At 44.2% G+C, this 19,362-nt stretch overlaps 2 protein-coding genes and 1 long non-coding RNA gene across 5 annotated transcripts in view; 1 reads left to right on the forward strand and 2 right to left on the reverse strand.

Moving 5' to 3' along the window:
- The window catches only part of RAB1A (RAB1A, member RAS oncogene family), a 33,447-nt gene extending 22,783 nt beyond the window's left edge, over positions 1–10,664 (forward strand). Inside the window, exons 4-6 of the mRNA XM_079970155.1 lie at positions 6,057–6,152; positions 6,681–6,812; positions 8,649–10,664. Coding sequence (XP_079826281.1) covers positions 6,057–6,152; positions 6,681–6,812; positions 8,649–8,846 — 426 coding nt within the window. The 3' untranslated portion in view covers positions 8,847–10,664. The remainder of the gene's footprint in view (positions 1–6,056; positions 6,153–6,680; positions 6,813–8,648) is intronic.
- On the reverse strand, positions 9,304–13,408 carry LOC307212718. Its single transcript, XR_013837136.1, has 2 exons — positions 12,985–13,408; positions 9,304–12,637 (listed from the first exon to the last, which is right to left on the reverse strand). It is a non-coding gene; the product is annotated as an uncharacterized lncRNA (long non-coding RNA).
- Positions 13,409–15,121: 1,713 nt separating this feature from the next.
- The window catches only part of CEP68 (centrosomal protein 68), a 28,851-nt gene continuing 24,610 nt past the window's right edge, over positions 15,122–19,362 (reverse strand). For 2 of the 3 annotated variants that reach the window (XM_079969821.1, XM_079969822.1), the window contains exons 6-7: positions 18,417–18,579; positions 15,122–15,568 (exon numbers count right to left, since the gene is read on the reverse strand). In XM_079969821.1, the coding sequence (XP_079825947.1) occupies positions 15,565–15,568; positions 18,417–18,579 (167 nt within the window). In that variant the 3' untranslated portion in view covers positions 15,122–15,564. Of the gene's footprint in view, positions 15,569–18,416; positions 18,580–19,362 lie in introns of those variants that run through there. The other variant, XM_079969823.1, reaches the window with a different exon arrangement.

The raw sequence follows: 19,362 nt of genomic DNA on the forward strand, positions 1-19,362 counted from the left end.
AAGAACACTGGGCTACCCCCCACCGCTCGTGACTCCCTGATGAACCCACGCTTGAGGTTTTTGTCAATAAACTCCCTTAGCTCCTTCTCCCTCCTCCCCAACAGCTCCCGCCATTCCTTGCCATTCCTTTCTTTGCGGACAAACTCTGGCAAAATGACCTGGCTGTTGGCAGAGAAAACATTTCTTGGCGCCTTTCCCCTCCTTCTTCCGCCCTTCACTGGGGTTTGAAATTGCGCGCGCGCGCGCTGTTCCGATTTCCATCGGCTCTGCTGGCAGAGAAGGCTGCTCTGGCATCTCTGGAATGCGGAAATCCCTCCAACGCTCCCCTTTCCCTTCCCGCTTCTCCAAGGCTCTGGCCTCCTGGCGTGAGCCTATGGCCAGCGCTGATTTAGTCAGAAGGTCCATAGACTCCGCCCTGGGCCCCCGGGAAAGTTCGTCTTTCACTGCCGAAGATAGTCCTTCTTCGAACAGCATTTGTATCGGTTCCGCTGACAAATCCCATCCTAATTTATGGATCAACATGGTGAACTCAGTCCAGTACTCACGGACAGATCGGTTCCCTTGTTTACATGCCATTAACTGCCTGCGCGCCACTCCCTGCTCAATCTCGCTGGAAAACATCAGATCCATGGCGCGAAAAAACTTCCTTGTGTCCCTTAGGGCTTCATTATTGGCTGCCATTAGTGGCCTCACCCAATCTCGGGCTGTGCCTTCGAGATGCCCAATCACAAAACCAACCCTCGAATCCTCATCAGGAAAATCATCAAACTGCAGATTGAGGGCATATTGCATCTCTGTCCTGAAGGCTTGATAATTCCTGGGATCACCCCCAAACTTCTGCACCAGTCCTGGCACTTTCCTCGAGAGCTGGGCGGCTTTCCCCTTTTCTGCATCATGAGCCCTCCTCTCCTCCAGCCTCGCCGTTTGCAGAGCTAACTGTACCTCCAACATCCTGTACCTTTCTTCCAGGCTAGGACCGGCTGCAGCTGCTCCCCCATCTCCGCCTCCGGCTGGGTTGCTCATGATGCCTCTCTTTGCACAAGCTGCTTTCAGGGACTGTCAGATTGCTGTGGTGGGATAATGAGCAGCTTGTGCGTTAAAGCTGGATCCCTCAGAGCTCACTCTGTGTAGTGAAACCCTGCTTTGAGAAGAGCCCTTGAGCATGGCTCCCTCAGTCGCTGGTAGAATCTGACAGTGGGCGTTTGCGGAAACGTTTCCAACATAAGAGCTGTTTCACAGACATGCGCCTCCTGGATTCCCTGCGTGACAGCTTCCGGCGGGGGGTGGGAGTCCTTATGGGCTGTTCTGATACCTCCTCGTTGTTCTCACTGGAAGTATCCCAGAGCCTCCCCTCCGACTCCCTTTCCTTTGGAGCTCCCGCACTCCCCCTACTGGTTCCCTCTTCTCCTGAAGAAGAGGCTCTCCTATTCTGCTGAAGCCTTCTCACCACCTGTCCTTCCGATGGCAGTTCCCTGACACTTAATAACACCTTAAATCATTTCTTTAAGTATAACAATAACATTAAAGCATATGTTTCCATGTTTGTTAACTGATGTGGTTAAACATTAAAAAAAAAAAAAACCCACCTTAAACTGAGTTTTAGCACACATGAAAAACTTAAAACTTCTGTATTTCCACCACCAACCATCCCTTTAGATTTGCTTCTACATTCAGGTGCCTATTCTGTACAGTTAAGTGTTAGTGCAGTTGCTGGGACCCACTGGGAGTGGAAAGAGGTTGCCAGCCTTGAAGTGCCTTAAGCACTTGCCTCAAGTCTGAGTCACACAGACATGCAACTGACTTGCATAATTATTACACAAAGATCCCAAGACTTGCGGAGTATTCTGCTCACAAGGTTGCACTTTTATTTTTACTGCTTCACCCTTAGCTACTTGTGCAGATCTATTCCACTCCAAACAATCTATTCATTGAACCTCCTGGAACTTAGCATTTAAGAGGTAAGGGGTTGATTCTGTGTATATAAATTTGCAGAGGAGCAATGGGATTAAGGTTTTCCCCTCAACTCTGTATATTTATTTTATAACATTTTTCCTGTGAAGAAAAGGCATGTTATCTCTGCAGACACAAATTCACACTTTTGAAAACTGCAAAAACAAGCATCTGTGATAATACCCTCCTTAGAAAAACTGCCCCAAATAATCTTACAGAAACCTCTGGAAGATCATGATGTTGTGATGGATTAATGGAATTCATTTACCCCAAAAAATAAACATTGCATATAAAGTCTCATGCTACATAATTGAAAACAAATCTTTATTTCCTGATGAATAGCCTTTGGACTATAATGTAACTTAAATAGAAAGTATCTTTAGAAAGATTTTTCCTTCAGAAGCATTTTATTTTTATAAATTCAATTTAAATTAAAAAATCTGATTTATTTATTTTATTAAAAAACTTTGATTTTTATCCACCCTGAGTGTCCCTAAGATAGTGGATAAATAGCTGAAAAGGTGTATGCAAGCAGGTTTAGGAAGAAATTTAGGTTGCTTAAAGAAGCCGTAAATCTCCTGCACACTTGGAATGGTAAAGTTGGAAGGGACTCTGAGGGTCATCTAGCCCAACCCTTCAATGCAGGAATCTCAAGCATCTATGACAGATGGCCATCTACTTTCTGCTTTAAAATCTCCATTGAAAAATGTCCACCACCTTCTGAGGGAGTCCGTTTCACTGTTGAAATTCTTACTGTCAGAAATTTCTTCCTGGTGTTTCATTGAAATCTCCTTTCTTGTAACTTGAATCCATTTGTATGGGAAGCAGAAACCTATTCGATAATGTATGATCAAAATTGGACACTAATTCCACATACAGTGGTGCCTCGCAAGACGAAAAGAATCCGTTCCGCGAGTCTCTTCGTCTTGCGGTTTTTTCGTCTTGCGAAGCAAACCCATTAGCGGCTTAGCGGATTAGCGCTATTAGCGGCTTAGGGGCTTAGCGGATCAGCTGATTAGCGGATCAGCTGATAAGCGGCTTAGCGGATCAGCTGTTTAGCGGCTTAGCGGATCAGCTGATAAGCGGCTTAGCGGCTTAAAAAGGGAGGGGAGGGAAAAAACCCCACAGGAACTCGCAAGACATTTTCGTCTTGCGAAGCAAGCCCATAGGAAATTCGTTTTGCGAAGCACCTCCAAAACGGAAAACCCTTTCGTCTAGCGAGTTTTTCGTCTTGCGAGGCATTCGTCTTGCGGAGCACCACTGTATGACACAGGCTGGAGTGTTTTAGTGGCACTTCCAGTCATAGGACTGGCTATATGGCATAAGCAGACCTGCATTGCTCCACAGCTGGGCAGAGCAGCAACAAACCATGGTTTATATATGTACTGAAATGCATGATAGTGGTGCACTCTTGTGTTGTTCTTTGTATTCATGGTCTGTCCATAGCTGATGTAGAATTTAAAAGGACTTTCTCAAGTTAGGTTCTGCATGACTTTTGGTGACACTGAGAATGGAACTTTCAGATTCTGAGAACCTTTGGCTATAAATGGGGAAGGGGCAAACCAGGTGCAGTGTTAGAAAAGCTATTCACCACACGGTGCCTGGAACCTGGGTTTCAGTCACAAAAATAAAATGGCTAGTCACTATTCCCCCCCCCCTCCAAAAAACCGTGATAGCACTTTCTATTTGTTGTTGTTTTTTGAAACGCATGATCTAATACACAATTCACATCAGAGGGAGAGAGAGAAAAGAGTTGCAAATACACACACATGCACACTCTCACACACGGAGAAAAAAGAGGTGTGAACAACTGCTGAGCTGACCTCTTCAGGTTTAATGTGTTGGATTGGGCTGGAATCATGAGAAAATGACTGTGTCTGGTAGAGAAACACAAGCAGCCCCCCCCCCAGCTGCAACTTCATGCATACTTATTTGGGAGGGGGCCCGTCCACTGTCCCTCAGACCTTGTGGGGGGCCGGGCTATATTTTGGGGAAAATAATAATGAACACATTCCTGTGCCCCATAAATAACCCATAGATGCATTTTAAATAAAAGGACACATTCTGGTCATGTAAAAAACCCTGATTCCTGGACTGTCCGCGGGCCAGATTGAGAATGTGATTGGGCCTTAGTTTGCTTACCTATGATCTAAACCAGGGGTCTGCAACCTTTAAGACAAAAAGAGCCACTTGGACCCGTTTCCGAAGAGAAAAAAACTGTGAGCCGCAAAACTCGTCATTTTTTGTCACTTTTTATTATTATTTCTTTGTTTGACCCCTCAGAATTACTCCTCCTCATAGAAATAGAAGTTAAATTAACAAGTTAACTTTTTTTTGTGTGTGTGTTCTTCACTCCCCTTCAAAACAGTGACCAGCGTACATGCCCCTTACAGTGTGGCGGGCGGGAGGGCGGGAAGGTGATGTTGGGACGGTGCGTGACTAACGCACGCACCACCCCCATGCGACGTCACAGCCAGTACAGCGCCTGCCACAGTGGGGAGTGTCGGGGCACACAATGTGCCTCCTCCCCTCGCTAGTATCCGCCCCGGAGCCGCAGCAAAGGTGTAAAAGAGCCACATGCGGCTCCGGAGCGGCGGGATGCAGACCCCTGATCTAAACCAACATATAAGGCACGTTCCCCTCTCTTTGCTGCCTGGAGAACTCTCTCCTTCAGTGGGCTCACCTTTCCTCCCCTGTCCCTCTCAGCATGGTAGTCAAATGAATCTGGGAAACTGTTCTTAATTTTACTTTGGAGTCTGCGCCCTCAGCCAGAGAAACTCAGTGGCTTACTCAAGAGTCGGGTGAGCAGAGCTCGAGGCTGCAGAAGGGAGAGTGGAGGGAAAGGGAGGAATGGAAAATAGGAGAAGGCAGTGGCTGCAAGAACACTCCTGCTGCCTTGTGGGGCGAGGGGGTGGCAGGGTTGGGTTGAGCCAGGAGCTCCTCCCCATTCACAGCGGGGGGGGGGGGCTCCAGGTGGCAGTCACAAACGGCTCTTCAGCAGCAACCTCAGGGCAGTTTTTGTCTTTGCCGCCTCTCCCACCACAGCTAGGGTGCAAAATATGGCGCCCGGCCATCTGCACGCCTTTGCAAAGGCCCAGCTGCCAGTCGTGAAATGTGACTGGCGCCTGGCTAATTTTGAACACTGTCCAGGTGCCGTTCCAGTAATTTGAGGGGTGGAAATACGAATTGGGGAGGTGAGAAGGAGAGAGCTTACCTTTCTGGTGGTAGCATTTTTCCTTTAAACTGTGAAAGTAGGCAGCAGCAAAGGCCGTGTCACTGACTGTCTCCTGGGGTCTGTCACTTTTGCCTCGTATCCTTTTTGGGGGAGATGGCAGGCAGCAGGACTTCTCCTGCTTTTTAAGGTCTTAAATAATAAACGTGCAACTTCTGCAAAGATAAGCCTGGCTCATGTGACCCTCCAAATTTGCAATCTGTGCTTGATGCATTGAATGTGGGAAATCGGAGTTCTATAGAACACTTCAAAAGCAAAGGCTCCTATGAGATTTCACATTTCATTCGTCCTTTGTGCTCCATGGCACAGCAGTGACCATCTAAAAGCCTTTGCACTTTCAAGACCAGTGCAGCTCTCCAAAAACTGAGGACCTTAAATATGTAAAAAGCTTCTGAATTGTAATTCACTGAAGTTAGTAGTACAACGGCTGCCAGACCAGGGAAATTACCATGTTGCTGCTCCACATCACTGTGCTGTTTATTTCTGAGCTTCTTGGCTGCTAATTGAAGACGCATGATGGCAGGGCTGCTGCTAACCCTCACTGTTGAGGGTTTGATCCTTCACTCTTTAAAGCCAGGTGCTATTTAGAGAGGGGCATGCTGGGGTGGGGAAATGTACTGAGGGTCCTTGAATAGTCACGTTTTACAGTTGACACACCATGCCTTAACGTATGGCAGTATCTTTCAATTTCACTTCAGTAGTGTAAAGGTGTCTTTTTTGTGGCAGGTACTTCAGAGCAGTCCATAAAGGATCACTGAAAGAATTTACAGAACTCCTTTTAACTTTCCCTATTTCCCCTTTTCTCTATTGGAATAGAGTGAGCTGCTTCTCTGAACAGATGCCATCTTCTAAGTTCTCTTTTGCTTTTTTGTAGTGGGATACGGCAGGCCAAGAGAGATTTCGAACTATCACTTCTAGTTACTACAGAGGAGCTCATGGCATCATAGTTGTGTATGATGTTACAGATCAGGTAAGCACTTGGCCTTTGTTTTGCCTTTGAGGAAATAGTGTCTAAAAGCTTGTTTATGGTTTCTGAGCAAACCATGGGGAAATGTAAACTTTGTACATAGGTGTCAAAAGCTTGTGTGCAGAGAGGAGGCTCATATAAAGTGGTAGTTCTACCCTCTGAGCCTCCTGCTCCACTTTTCCTGGCAGTCTTTCAATTATTCCTTCCTAGGTGACCAGAAAGGTGTCTGTTTTAGAGTTTACACACACACACCAAATTGCTTTAAATGCAGCTTATTTACATTGCTATTGTGGATCTCTGAAGGAAAGATCTTGCAATTGACAAGGTCCTTTTCCTTGGCTGCAGCCACAGGAAGAAGTGATGGAGCTAAGAAGAGTGTGTTTTAAGTACCTTAGTCAAAAAATATGTCCAGTTTTTTTTAAAAAATTTGCTGGGGTGAGCTTTAAGCTAGCTTATAGCAACTTTTCAAGTTCTCTCGTACACTTGTACAAGATAAAGGCAATATTTAACATATACCTCCTTATGTTCCAGGAGTCTTTCAATAATGTAAAACAGTGGCTTCAAGAAATAGATCGTTATGCCAGTGAAAATGTTAACAAGTTGTTGGTAGGGAACAAGTGTGATCTGACCACAAAGAAAGTAGTAGACTATACAACAGCAAAGGTACGTCAACTGATTTTACAATTTTTTTTTTAAATAATTGCAACAGTTCTGACTTTGGATATGGGCTAAGGTGGTGTAGGGCTGGGCAATATCTGGTTTTCAACATTGTGCTATATCACCAGCTAAATGTCATGATATAACAATATATATGTCAATGTCTGAAATAAGAATGAAGGAGGGGAAGGTGGGGAGGGGAAAGCCGTTGATTCCTGGATGTGAACTTCACACCAGTTTTGGACAATGCATTGCCCAGCCCTAGCCAAGAACATTGTTCTCCTGCAGCACTTCCTTGCATTTTCTTTGGGGGGAGGAATTTTTTTGCACTTTTTAAAACTCCCCAGGAATGTACCAAAAACATAACCATGAACAAGTGAAAGGAGAACTTCACACCCCAGGGATACCCTTGTTTTTAAAGTGTTCAGTGTCTACTTTAAATTTTTTAGAAGTGCTATTCACTAAATTAAAAAGACAATATTGCCCTTTAGTTAGAGCAACAGTTGTGTAATGATTGACAGTTGCTCCATGTGTGAGTGTGTGTGTTTAAAAAAAATGCCCAGTTGTTTAGTCACTCATTGAATGGGGGGGGGGGGAATCAATCATTGCCTGCCCAGCTGAAAACTCAACCATTTCTTGGCTGGGGGGGTGGGGGTGAAATTTAAAACACTTAAGGGTCTGGAGTCAAGCTATTTCCAAGTTGGCCAGTTTCAACCAGAAATAGCAGTGGACTTAAAGAAGTCCACTGGGGCTACTAGGATATAAGTTGTAAGCTAGGAAATTGGGGCCGGGGGAGAGAATCTTTTCCAAGCCTGACTCCTCCTAAACCTCGTTTTGCCTAGAAGCAGGTTTGCAGTTGCAACTAAAGAATAGGAGATCAACAAGTGGTGGGGAGAGGGGGGAGGGAATTATCTTTTTTAAAAAACAGAGGGAGAAAGTTTCTTGCAGAAGAATCGCAACATAGAGGCTTTGGCAAGCGCAGTCCCACCTCCCTCTGCAAGGTCTCATGAACCAGATCCACGGTCATGATTTCCTCCACTGTCCCTGAGGACAATTTTGGTTTCTGCATTCCTTCTCTTCAGTTCCCTCTAGGAACAATTAACATTGCAAGAGATCCATTGCCTGACAGAGCAATGATAAGGACAGCCTCCAAAGAGAGATTACAACTGGCTGTGCTTAATCCCACTCCTTTTTCCTTCTTCCCTGGACAACAGGGTGCAGAGCTGCTTTAGAGCTGGCTAGCAGCCCTTTACATGGCAGTAAAATGTTTTAAAAAAGGTAAAGGGACCCCTGACCATTAGGTCCAGTCGTGACCGACTCTGGGGTTGCGGCGCTCATCTCGCTTTATTGGCCAAGGGAGCCGGCGTACAGCTTCCGGGTCATGTGGCCAGCATGACTAAGCCGCTTCTGGCGAACCAGAGCAGCGCACGGAAACAGTGTTTACCTTCCCGCCGGAGCGGGACCTATTTACTCTGCAGGAAAGGACTACATTGCCAGCTGATAGCACACTCCTTGCAAGCACGGAGGCATTTAGCAGCAAGGAGTTCAGCAACTGCTTCCACCCCTCGTGAGCAGAGCATTGCATGGCCAAAAAATTATCAAACCTTTATCACGATCTGGACATTAAGCTGGTTTTCAGCAATGTATCAATAAATCACACAGTCCTAGGACCAATGATTCAGGATATGTAAAATGTACCTAGTGAAAGGATGGTGTTGACTTCGGTAGTAAGGCATTAATATACACCTGACTTGCTCGTGTACAGTGGCAAAATGCAGAGCTACTTTATTTTTCTCCCAAGTTTTGGACAGCATAAATAACACTGATATGCTTTACCTACAGGAATTTGCAGATTCCCTTGGGATTCCTTTTTTGGAAACCAGTGCAAAGAATGCAACAAATGTAGAACAGTCTTTCATGACCATGGCTGCTGAGATCAAAAAACGGATGGGCCCTGGAGCTACAGCAGGTGGCGCAGAGAAGTCCAATGTTAAAATTCAGAGCACTCCCGTCAAGCAGTCCAGTGGAGGTTGCTGCTAAAACTCTCCTCCCCATTTGCAATGAATCTGAAACCTGAACCCAACTGAAAAAAATGCCTGAATTGTACTGTATGTAGCTGCACTACAACAGATTCTTATCGTCTCCACAAAGGTCAGAGATTGTAAATGGTCAATACTGACTTTTTTATTCCCCCGATTCAATAAAGCTAACTTCATTTTCAGAAATATGTTAAACCTTTTGTGTGCTGGTTTATAAATGCGTGTAATCCTTGTTGCTTTTTCTTATACCAGATCATTTCCTGTGGTTGGCTAAACTTGGAATATATTATTTTGTTCTGATCATATTGGCATGTTTAGATGTCAGGTTTAGTCTTCTGAAGATGAAGTATAGCCTTTTTTGTATCCAACAGCACAACTGTGTCTTGTCACTTTTCCATGCAAAAAGTTCAGTAAGACAAATGTTCTATGTAAGATCTGATTTGCTAGTTCCTTGTAGAGTTGTAAACGGAGAGATTACAATCTGTCTTTGATCCAAAGAACTGCACTAATTGGTTCTGTGCGCCCAAGGCAGGTTTGGACTCTACTTGTACCTCTCCCAGACAAACCTTTTTTTTTTTTTTAACTGAGGCATGTTTCATTGGGGGTGGGGGGGTGGCTGCCCCTGAAAGGAAAGTCGCAGATTTCCATTGGCAATGCCTTAGACCTTGGGCAATCTTACAGTAGCTCTTTGGATCCAAGATGCTGATTTTTCTTAATACTCTGCATATAATTTGTGGCTGCAGAACATTGTAATTTGTTGCACAATATGTAACAAACTGAAGAAATGTTTAATAAATATTGTACTTATTGGAAGTAATATCAAACTGTATGGTGATTAAGTATTGTCTTAATTCTTATGGCAAAGCGGTAAGGCTTGCATTGTGCCCCAAATGTACCTTTTTATGTGCAGTAATGGCACTTTAGAACCTTTTCCTGGACCATACCTTCCCAGCCGAACAAATAACTAGCAAGTATGGCTTAAATGACTAAAAGTTGCCATGGTGTTTCTGGCGTGTAAGCTATACTTGGAACACAAAATCTTTTAACATTGTTTATAGAATCATAATCACTCTAAATGTACCATATTCTCCCCCTCCCTGCTCCTAAGTGTCTGGATCTTTCTAAATGATTTCATTTAGAAATACCTTGTGTCTCTTGCTCTGTCATAGAAGAGGAAAGCAGTATTTTCCTAATATATGAATGACTTCAAACTAACAAGGTGATGTTAAAATCTGATGTTATGTCTTTTCTAAATAATGTTACTTCCATTCTCTCACAATCAAATACTATTGACTTTAATAAAACTTAGTGCAATTTATTGGTTGGCTTGGTTATGCACAAGGAAGCTGGAGTGGTGGGAACTGGTTATCAAGCAAATAACCAGATGACTAATGTAACTTTGTGCAGCAAGAAGACTCTAAAATGTAAGTCTGAGCAAAAACTCAAAACTTGATTTATTGCTACAGCGACCACGTCTTGTACAGAGAAACTAATCCATTAGTGCCTGTTATCTGGGTTTTAAAGTTACCAACTTGATTAAATAATCTCTCTTTTAAAAGAGATTAAAACTGCCATTAAGGCTTTTTTGCAAGAAAACAACCAGATGTGACTGCAAAATATGCCAGTTAGATATGTTGAGAGGCAAGTGTATTAGCAAATCACTAAAATGATTACTCATCCCAATATTGGGATAAACGTGATTTGCATCCACAACTGGAATACATAGTACCTTAAGTCTTCATACTGTTGTCAGAAGATTGAAATTACTGAAACTTTGAATATGCTCTTGAACTTCACAATAAAGTGTACTTCATAATGAGATGTGCTTAGTGGATCAATTCCTAACATGCTTTGAGGGTAATAGTGTACTGTTTTGATCAAAATGGTTCTTACGTAGAAGATATCCAGCTAGAATACTTTGTGTTCATGGAATTTTGGTTATTCTGAAGCTACTTCTGAAAGTTTATAAAGTGAATTCATTGAGCACAATCATTTAAATTTATTTCTGAAGTGCAGAAAACATCTAGGATGCAAATAGGTTCTGGAATAAAAGTGTACGAGATCTATATACCCATTGTACTCAAATAACTTCTGGTTAACAAACTTGTAATCTGATTGCCTACTTGATTCATCCTCGTGTGCAGAGTTAATTCAGGTTCTAGCAGGTTTAACACCGAGAACCAGGCTATTGAAGTTAAGACCCTGGCAAAGGGGAGAACAGACCTTGCTGATGAACACATTTTGACAACTGGGTGCTTAGCCAGTATCACATGGTTAATGTAGGCACCATACTTTATTAGTATAACAGAGGAACCTTCTGTGCCTATTTGCTGAAGTTAAGCACCCGGTTAATCTTGGCAAGTTCTATCCTGAAAACACAAAGAGCTGTGTAAATTACATCCTGTTAGTTGTAGGGCAGGTCCTCCTTAGTATTTGAGTAGTGAAGAGTCTGCTGGATCAAACCAATGGCCCATCTACTGCAGCCTCCTGTTCTCATAGTGGCCACCCAAGCCTGTGGAAACCGTGTAGGCAGGAAATGAGTGACACACTTGAGATGCCCACCTCTGACAGTGGGGGTAGAACAGTCACTGTGAGAAGAAGAAAAGGCTAATCTAATCTTTAAAAGCCATCCAAGCTTTTGGCCATCACTGCCTCCTCTGATGCACGTTCCATTGCCTCACTGCTCTCCGTGAAGCAGTAATTTATCCGCATTACTAGGATGAAGGCAAAACAGCACTGTGGTTTGGGCACTCAAACATGTGACAAAATACCAAGAGTTAACTTGCACTATGAAACTCCCATGTGTCAGTCATGAGAGTATTTTTCTCAGAAGCAGTGGAAATGTAACGAGATAATAGGTTCTCATTTCCGTTACTTGTTTATATTTTAAGTTCTTGCCCCCAGCAGGAACTTGGAAGTTTCGAAAAGTGCTATGACTACAGCTTCAGGGAGTTCAAATCCACAGGACAGTTTGGGTTGCAAGACATAGAACTGAGTAACTGGGATGTCTTGTTATTCCTGAAGCATGTTCATAAAGCAACAATAGCAGGTTAGCTTGAGTGTACATACCCACACGTCACTGCTGTTTCCTGTTTTGTCTCCCAGTTGAAGAACGGCAATAACAAAATGATCTCCCATTTACAAATTATACTGCTGAAATGAAAAAAGCTGGTGGGGGGAGAAGGTAAGCAGGAATGGGTTTTTGTATGGAAGGACTGGTACTGAGACAGTATGCCACCCTTGGTTCTTTGTAAGCAAATCTCTTTTGCACTGGGCTCTAGTCAAGTTGAGCTCACAACAGCCACAGTTCAACATACTGGGATCATTCAGTTTAAAGGTTCCAATTGCTAAATGTGGGTGCCTTCTATCATGTCACCTTCAGAACAGTGGTATCAGACAACTAAAACTACCTGTCTTGCTGAAGAGCTTATAGCAGGAGTTGAATGGGAAGCCTGTAAAAAGCACATTATTTTAAAGCTGCAATGATGCAGCTAGGATCTAGGTTAGAAAATAGGCAAAGATTAAACTACTCGCAACAGCTATCACCGTAGTGGTAACTGAAGTGGCATAGTTGAAAACAGCAGGAAAAGGTTCAATTCATACAGCCTATTTAGGGCCTTGGTCTCATCTTGTGTTCATTTTATTCCCCATGATTGAGGAGAGAAGCAAATATGAGGAAAGGCACAGTTACTGCATTTAAGATGCAAACTGGTTTACTCAGCCCAATGTTTTCCTGCAAACCAGAAATAAACTGGTTTGGAATCTTATTTTTTGGCACATGTGATGAGCAAACTAGTTACAGTGGTGCCTCACAAGACGAAAAGAATCCGTTCCGCGATTCTCTTCGTCTAGCGTTTTTTTCGTCTTGCGAAGCAAGCCCATTGACGGCTTAGTGGATTAGCGCTATTAGCGGCTTAGCGGCTTTTAGCGGCTTATCAGCTTAGCGGATCAGCTGATAAGCGGCTTAGCAGCTTAGAAAAAGGGGGGGGAAAGGGGGGAAAAGTCGGAAAAACTCGCAAGACATTTCGTCTTGCGAAGCAAGCCCATAGGAAAATTCGTTTTGCGAAGCGCCTCCAAAACGGAAAACCCTTTCGTCTAGTGGGTTTTCCGCCTTGCGAGGCGTTCGTCTTGCGGGGCACCACTGTACTGAAAAACAGGTCGTTTAATTTTGCATGGATAGCTTATGCAGTGAGTCTTGCTACGATGGGGGAAAAAATATGCAGCCTTGCTTTAGCCAAATGTGCATGAGCAGCCAGTTATCCAATTTTGGGGGATGTATTTTAAATATTCAAAATTCTTATTTTGATGTTTGGCAGTAAGGATTCTTAAACTCAACTTCAGTAGCAAAACTGTTTACCTCATCGAATAAGATCATACACAGTACTAAACTATGGGAACAAGTCTTGGATTTGGGCACACATCTACTGGCACAGCTACTGTTTTAAACTGCAATTAGTTTCCAGACTGAGACAAACCAGGTTTAGTTTTAACAAGGTAACTTCAAAGCATAATCCAGAGTTTGGCAAAACTGCACTTCCCTGCTTAGACTTAACTATACTGTAGCTGAAACAAAAAAAATTCCTTCCAGTAGCACCTTAAAGACCAACTAAGTTAGTTCTTGGTATGAGCTTTCGTGTGCATGCACACTTCTTCAGATACACTGAAACAGAAGTTTCCAGACCCTTCTATATAGTGAGAAGGTGGGGAGGGGTATTACTCAGAAGGGTGGTGGGAATGGGTGATTGGCAGATAGCTGTGATGAGCCTGTTGACGACTCTTAACGACTGCAATAGGTCTTACAGGAAAAAGCAAGGGGTGAGAAGGTGAAAAATGGCTTTGTCATGTATAATGAGATAAGAATCCAAGGTCTTTGTTCAGACCAGGACTCTCCATGGTTTTAAGTTTGGTGATAAGTTGCAATTCAGCAGCTTCTCTTTCCAGTCTATTTCTGAAATTCCTTTGTAGTAAAACAGCTACTTTGAGATCTTGTATAGAATGTCCTGGGAGATTGAAGTGTTCTCCTACTGGTTTCTCTGTCTTGTGATTCCTGATGTCTGATTTATGTCCGTTTATTCTTTGGCGTAAGGTCTGGCCTGTTTGTCCAATATAGAGAGCTGAAGGACACTGTTGGCATTTGATTGCATACACAATGTTAGACGATGAGCAATTAAATAGTCCCGAGATGGTATGTGTGATGTTGTTGGGGCCAGTAATGGTGTTGTCCGGGTGTATGTGGCAGCAAAGCTGGCATCTGGGTTTATTGCAGGCTCTGGTGCCAGTGTCCGTGTTAGGTCTGGTTGTAGTATTATTGTGGGTTAGGAGTTGTTTAAGATTGGGTGGCTGTCTGTAGGCAATGAAAGGTCTTCCTCCCAGAGCTTGAGAAAGAGAACTGTCGTTGTCCAGGAGAGGTTGTAGATCTCTGATGATGCGTTGTACTGTTTTAACTTGGGAGCTGTATGTGATGACTAGAGGTGTTCTGTTATTTTCTTTTTTGGGTCTGTCTTGCAGCAAGTTCTCTCTGGGTATCAGTCTGGCTCTGTTGATCTGTTGTCTAACTTCATCTGCTGGGTATTTTAGTTCTAAAAAGGTTTGCTGTAGATCTCTTAGGTGAGAGTCTCTGTCTGTAGAATTGGAACAGATGCGGCTGTAACGTAGTGCCTGGCTATATACAATGGACTGTTTGGTATGTTTGGGATGGTAGCTAGAGGCATGTAGCTAGGCTCATCACAGCTATCTGCCAATCACCCATTCCCACCACCCTTCTGAGTAATACCCCTCCCCACCTTCTCACTATATAGAAGGGTCTGGAAACTTCTGTTTCAGTGTATCTGAAGAAGTGTGCATGCACACGAAAGCTCATACCAAGAACTAACTTAGTTGGTCTTTAAGGTGCTACTGGAAGGAATTTTTTTTGTTTTGACTATGGCAGACCAACACGGCTACCTATCTGTAACTATACTGTAGCTGAAAATGGAAGCAAATACAAGGAGGCAGCAGAGGCCTGCAGTCTCATTCCTCTTATGAAATGAGGCCATTAGCAAACCACATAGCAATTCTTCAAAAGAGCTATAAGGATAAGTTCTCTGTACTCCAAAGAAAATCAGCAGCTCTTAAACAGCAGTTTGCTAGAGAACCTCTACCAATGATTAACCAAAGAACAAACCAGCCATGGCACTATTCCTTTAAAAAGCATCAGGTGAAGTTACCCATGTCTTCTTAGAGATCACTGTGTGACAGGGAGATGGCAGGTGTACTGAAATCACACATTGCCAGTGCTTTCTTTAATATATATGGTGATAAAATTCTTTTATTTGAAATGAAGTCTTCCATAGAAATTACATGTAAACAAACGAACCATATTTCGAAGGAAAACCCAAGTACATTAAAGGACCAGGCACTGGAGACTTCTATTTGTTCACTTGAACAACGATAACATAAAAAAGGGCATCCAACTTTAGAGGCGGTTCATCATTAAGTCAATGACCACACCAACATCTGTGGGCGCTGTATCCAGCATACTTCCAATGGGCGCCAGAGATGGAGCCAGTTGCTGTAACACCTGAACTTGGAAACAAATCTTGGTGACGCTGCAAGAGGTCACATACAGCTTTCAGGCTTCAAGCACACTGTCGAGAGCACTTTAATATTTCCTCGAACTTCTTACTGAAGCAGCTCTTTCATTCAGGGAAAGAAGGCCTGTGAAATTCCACACAGGCGCATTATCTGAAATAAAGTAATCTGCAAGTTAACATATGCGTCCTGTCTTTTTTCCATTGTGGACTTCAAACGAAATACACTTAGGATGAGCAGACCTGCTTCACTTCAGCAAGGTTGCTACGTCAAATGCCTTTATTTTTTTTTTAAATGATATTTATTAAGATTTTCCAATTACAACAAAATAAAGAAAAAAACAACAAAAAAACATCCAATTTTAAAATCTTTTTCCCAATAACATCTTTCCGGACTTCCCCTCCCCTCCCCCTCTTGTATTCCAATTCTTACAAATAAACAAAAAAATTCAACAAGTTCTTATCCCAACTTTAAACTTATTATCATTGACCCAATTTTAAAAATATTTTCCCATCCCCTAAAATCGACCTGTTCCCTTCCGCGAGTTCCCCCCTTTAATATGCAATACAGATTAAAATAGAAAAAGGTAAAAAAATAATTTTACACCCTTTGGATTCCAAATTTCCCTCCCCCCTTTCCCGGTTGCGTTCCCAATGTTCCTCAACGTCTGATGTCTTCCTGGAGTTCCCACATCTCTCTAAGCCATAGTCCTTTACCAGTCATCTTTAATTTCGAATGTCCAATCTTGGAAGGAATCTGTCTCAAAAAAGGCCCATTTCTTCCATCCAGATTTTTATATCTAGGAGTACAAACTCCAATTTTATTTCTTTAAGCCTGTCAAATCTGGATGTCCCAAATGATCCCACTTCCAGCTTTGTCCAGTTCTTATTATTTTTGTTGTTCTTGTTGATCTCACTGCTACATCAAATGCCTTTAGACTACACACTGAAAATTGCCCAGGGTACCAAGCATTCATTTGCTCTATGGGATTTAAATAACTTTAAATAATTTGGGGAGGGGGGGTTAGTATGCTTTTATTTGCAACCAAAAGTTCCTCAGGACATAAAGTGGCTGGAGAAACCCAGAGCGGCTGGGAAACTTGGGCAGATGGGTGGGGAATAAATGATGATGATGATGCCTCAGTTACATTGCAAAGTAGCCCTCTTAAGTTACATGGCTCCCGTTGCTCGGTCCCTGCTCCTGCCAACCTAGCAGTTTGAACGCACGTCCAAGTGCAAGTAGATAAATAGGTACCACTCCGGCAGGAAGGTAAACGGCGTTTCCGTGCGCTGCTCTGCCAGAAGCGGCTTCGTCATGCTGGCCACATGACCCGGAAGCTGTACCCCGGCTCCCTCGGCCAATAAAGCGAGATGAGCGCCGCAACCCCAGAGTTGTCCACGACTGGACTTAATGGTCAGGGGTCCCCTTACCTTACAGGTACAGATAAACTTCAACCTAAGCTCTACATTTCTAGAAGGCCACTGTTAATACTGCCACTCTCAACCCGTCATAAATCTTTTTAAAAGCCAATGGCCAGGAAGGTGCTATTCAGACAATGCAGGCTTGATTTCCCAATTGTTTTCTGCATTTTACTATTAGTGACTATGATTGCTATGATAGTTTAAATTAAACCACTGGCTGAAAGCAAGGAGCAACAAAACTAGAAAGTGTGTGCTCTCGTTTGAAGGATGGGATCCTTATACCCTTTAGCACAGAGGCAGCTGAACTCCTTAACAGTGCTGTTCTGTATCATGTCTGATCAAAGTAAGGTAAAGGTAAAGGTACCCCTGCCCGTACGGGCCAGTCTTGACAGACTCTGGGGTTGTGCGCCCATCTCACTTAAGAGGCCAGGGGCCAGCGCTGTCTGGAGACACTTCCGGGTCACGTGGCCAGCGTGACATCGCTGCTCTGGCGAGCCAGAGCCGCACACGGAAACGCCGTTTACCTTCCCGCTGGTAAGCGGTGCCTATTTATCTACTTGCACCCGGAGGTGCTTTCGAACTGCTAGGTTGGCAGGCGCTGGGACCGAGCAGCGGGAGCGCACCCCGCCGCAGGGATTCGAACCGCCGACCTTTCGATCGGCAAGTCCTAGGCGCTGAGGCTTTAACCCACAGCGCCACCTGCGTCCCTAGACCACCTGCGTCCCTAGACCACCTGCGTCCCTAGACCACAAGTTCAGCTAAATTCAGTGGGGCTTACTCTGCGGAAACTGGGTACAGGATTGCAGCCTTAATGATTCACCTAAAGATGGCAGGTTAAAAAAGAACAAAGGCTCCTGAACTTTTAATTGTTGTGTTGGAGAGGTAGTTTCAAGAGATGCAGATTGTCATGCAAATTCAGTCTTCTTGGCAGCCATTAACAGTGCAGAAGCCCTGTCCCTTATTTAACAAAGCCACTCTATCCACAAAGAGCAGGGACAAAAAGAGGAATAAAAGGACTAATGGCGGTCCCTTCAGGTGCAAAGTGCTAGACCTTGGATCCAAATTTCCCATTAGGAGCAGAGGAAACTGCTTTGCACAGAATCAGATCATTGGCTCACCCAGCCCAGTTGAGACCAGCCGGCAGGAAGGAGTCTTTCCCAGTCATAAGAAGCGAAGGACAACCTGCACGGGTGTGACAGTGGGGGCAGGGAGGGGGCCTGGTTCGGGGGGGGGAGGGGACTTTTGCCTACAGTGGCAAAATATCCCGGGCTGCCCCTGCAGACCACCCTTTCCACCTTAATTCATTATAACCTTTAGGATTTTCTTAAAGCGTTTATACCCTTATATCCACCCCAGGAAAACTGGGTGCATCTGCCCAAGTTGCCGGAATTTCTAGTGGTTTACGAAAAGCTCAAGATGAGCGTCAATTCATAAGAGGGTGCAAGTTTACTATTTAAGGAACTTCAAACGCCCTTGGAGCCAGGCAAGCTTGGTGAAAGCTCTGTCTGCTTCCTTACTTGCCAGCACACAAGAACACATTCATTAAGGTCCACCCTCACATCTTCTCATCCCTTACCCACCTTGACGACTCTGCCTGGGCAGCCGTTTGCTGAGCATCACAATTCTTTATCAAGCCATCGCCAAGGGTGTCCATAGCTGCTAGGAGAGTCTCATACAAGCGTTCAGCGTGGCTTTCAAGCCTGTCAGATTGTTTGGCGATCAAGCTGAGAGTGTTCTGTAAAACTAGAAGCAAGGGTTAATACAAATTTAAGATCCGGATTCTGTGATGTTTCTCCTTGACAATTTTGGGTAACTAACACTGTTAGAAATGACCACAAGAAGAGGCATTAAGCGTTCTGCTTCGCTTGCAATAAATAACTAGAGGATAAGAGAAAGAAGAGTAGATTATGGTGCATGCTAGGAATAGAGAGGTGGGATGCAGGTGGCGCTGTGGGTTAAAGCCTCAGCGCCTAGGGCTTGCCGATCGAAAGGTCGGCGGTTTGAATCCCTGCGGCGGGGTGCGCTCCCGCTGCTCGGTCCCAGCGCCTGCCAACCTAGCAGTTCGAAAGCACCTCCGGGTGCAAGTAGATAAATAGGGACCGCTTACCAGCGGGAAGGTAAACGGCGTTTCCGTGTGCGGCTCTGGCTCGCCAGAGCAGCGATGTCACGCTGGCCACGTGACCCGGAAGTGTCTCCGGACAGCGCTGGCCCCTGGCCTCTTAAGTGAGATGGGCGCACAACCCCAGAGTCTGTCAAGACTGGCCCGTACGGGCAGGGGTACCTTTACCTTTACCTTTTACCTGTACAAGTTATAGCAGCTTTCTCAAGCGGATGAAACTAACAAGAAGGATTCACCAAAAAGCACTACCCCAAAGCTCCGTTTTCTATTAGCAAACACACATGTGCTCAGGTCACAGCTCAGGCGCAGTGCTTTCTAGTTTTTCAGCCTTTATATAGTAAAAAGAAGGCAACATGGGGCATATTTCAGCAAAAATAAAGTATTCTGAAATCCTACAGCTTTCTATG

Source organism: Podarcis cretensis (assembly GCF_951804945.1).
Source record: "Podarcis cretensis genome assembly, chromosome: 3".
NCBI lineage: Eukaryota > Metazoa > Chordata > Lepidosauria > Squamata > Lacertidae > Podarcis > Podarcis cretensis.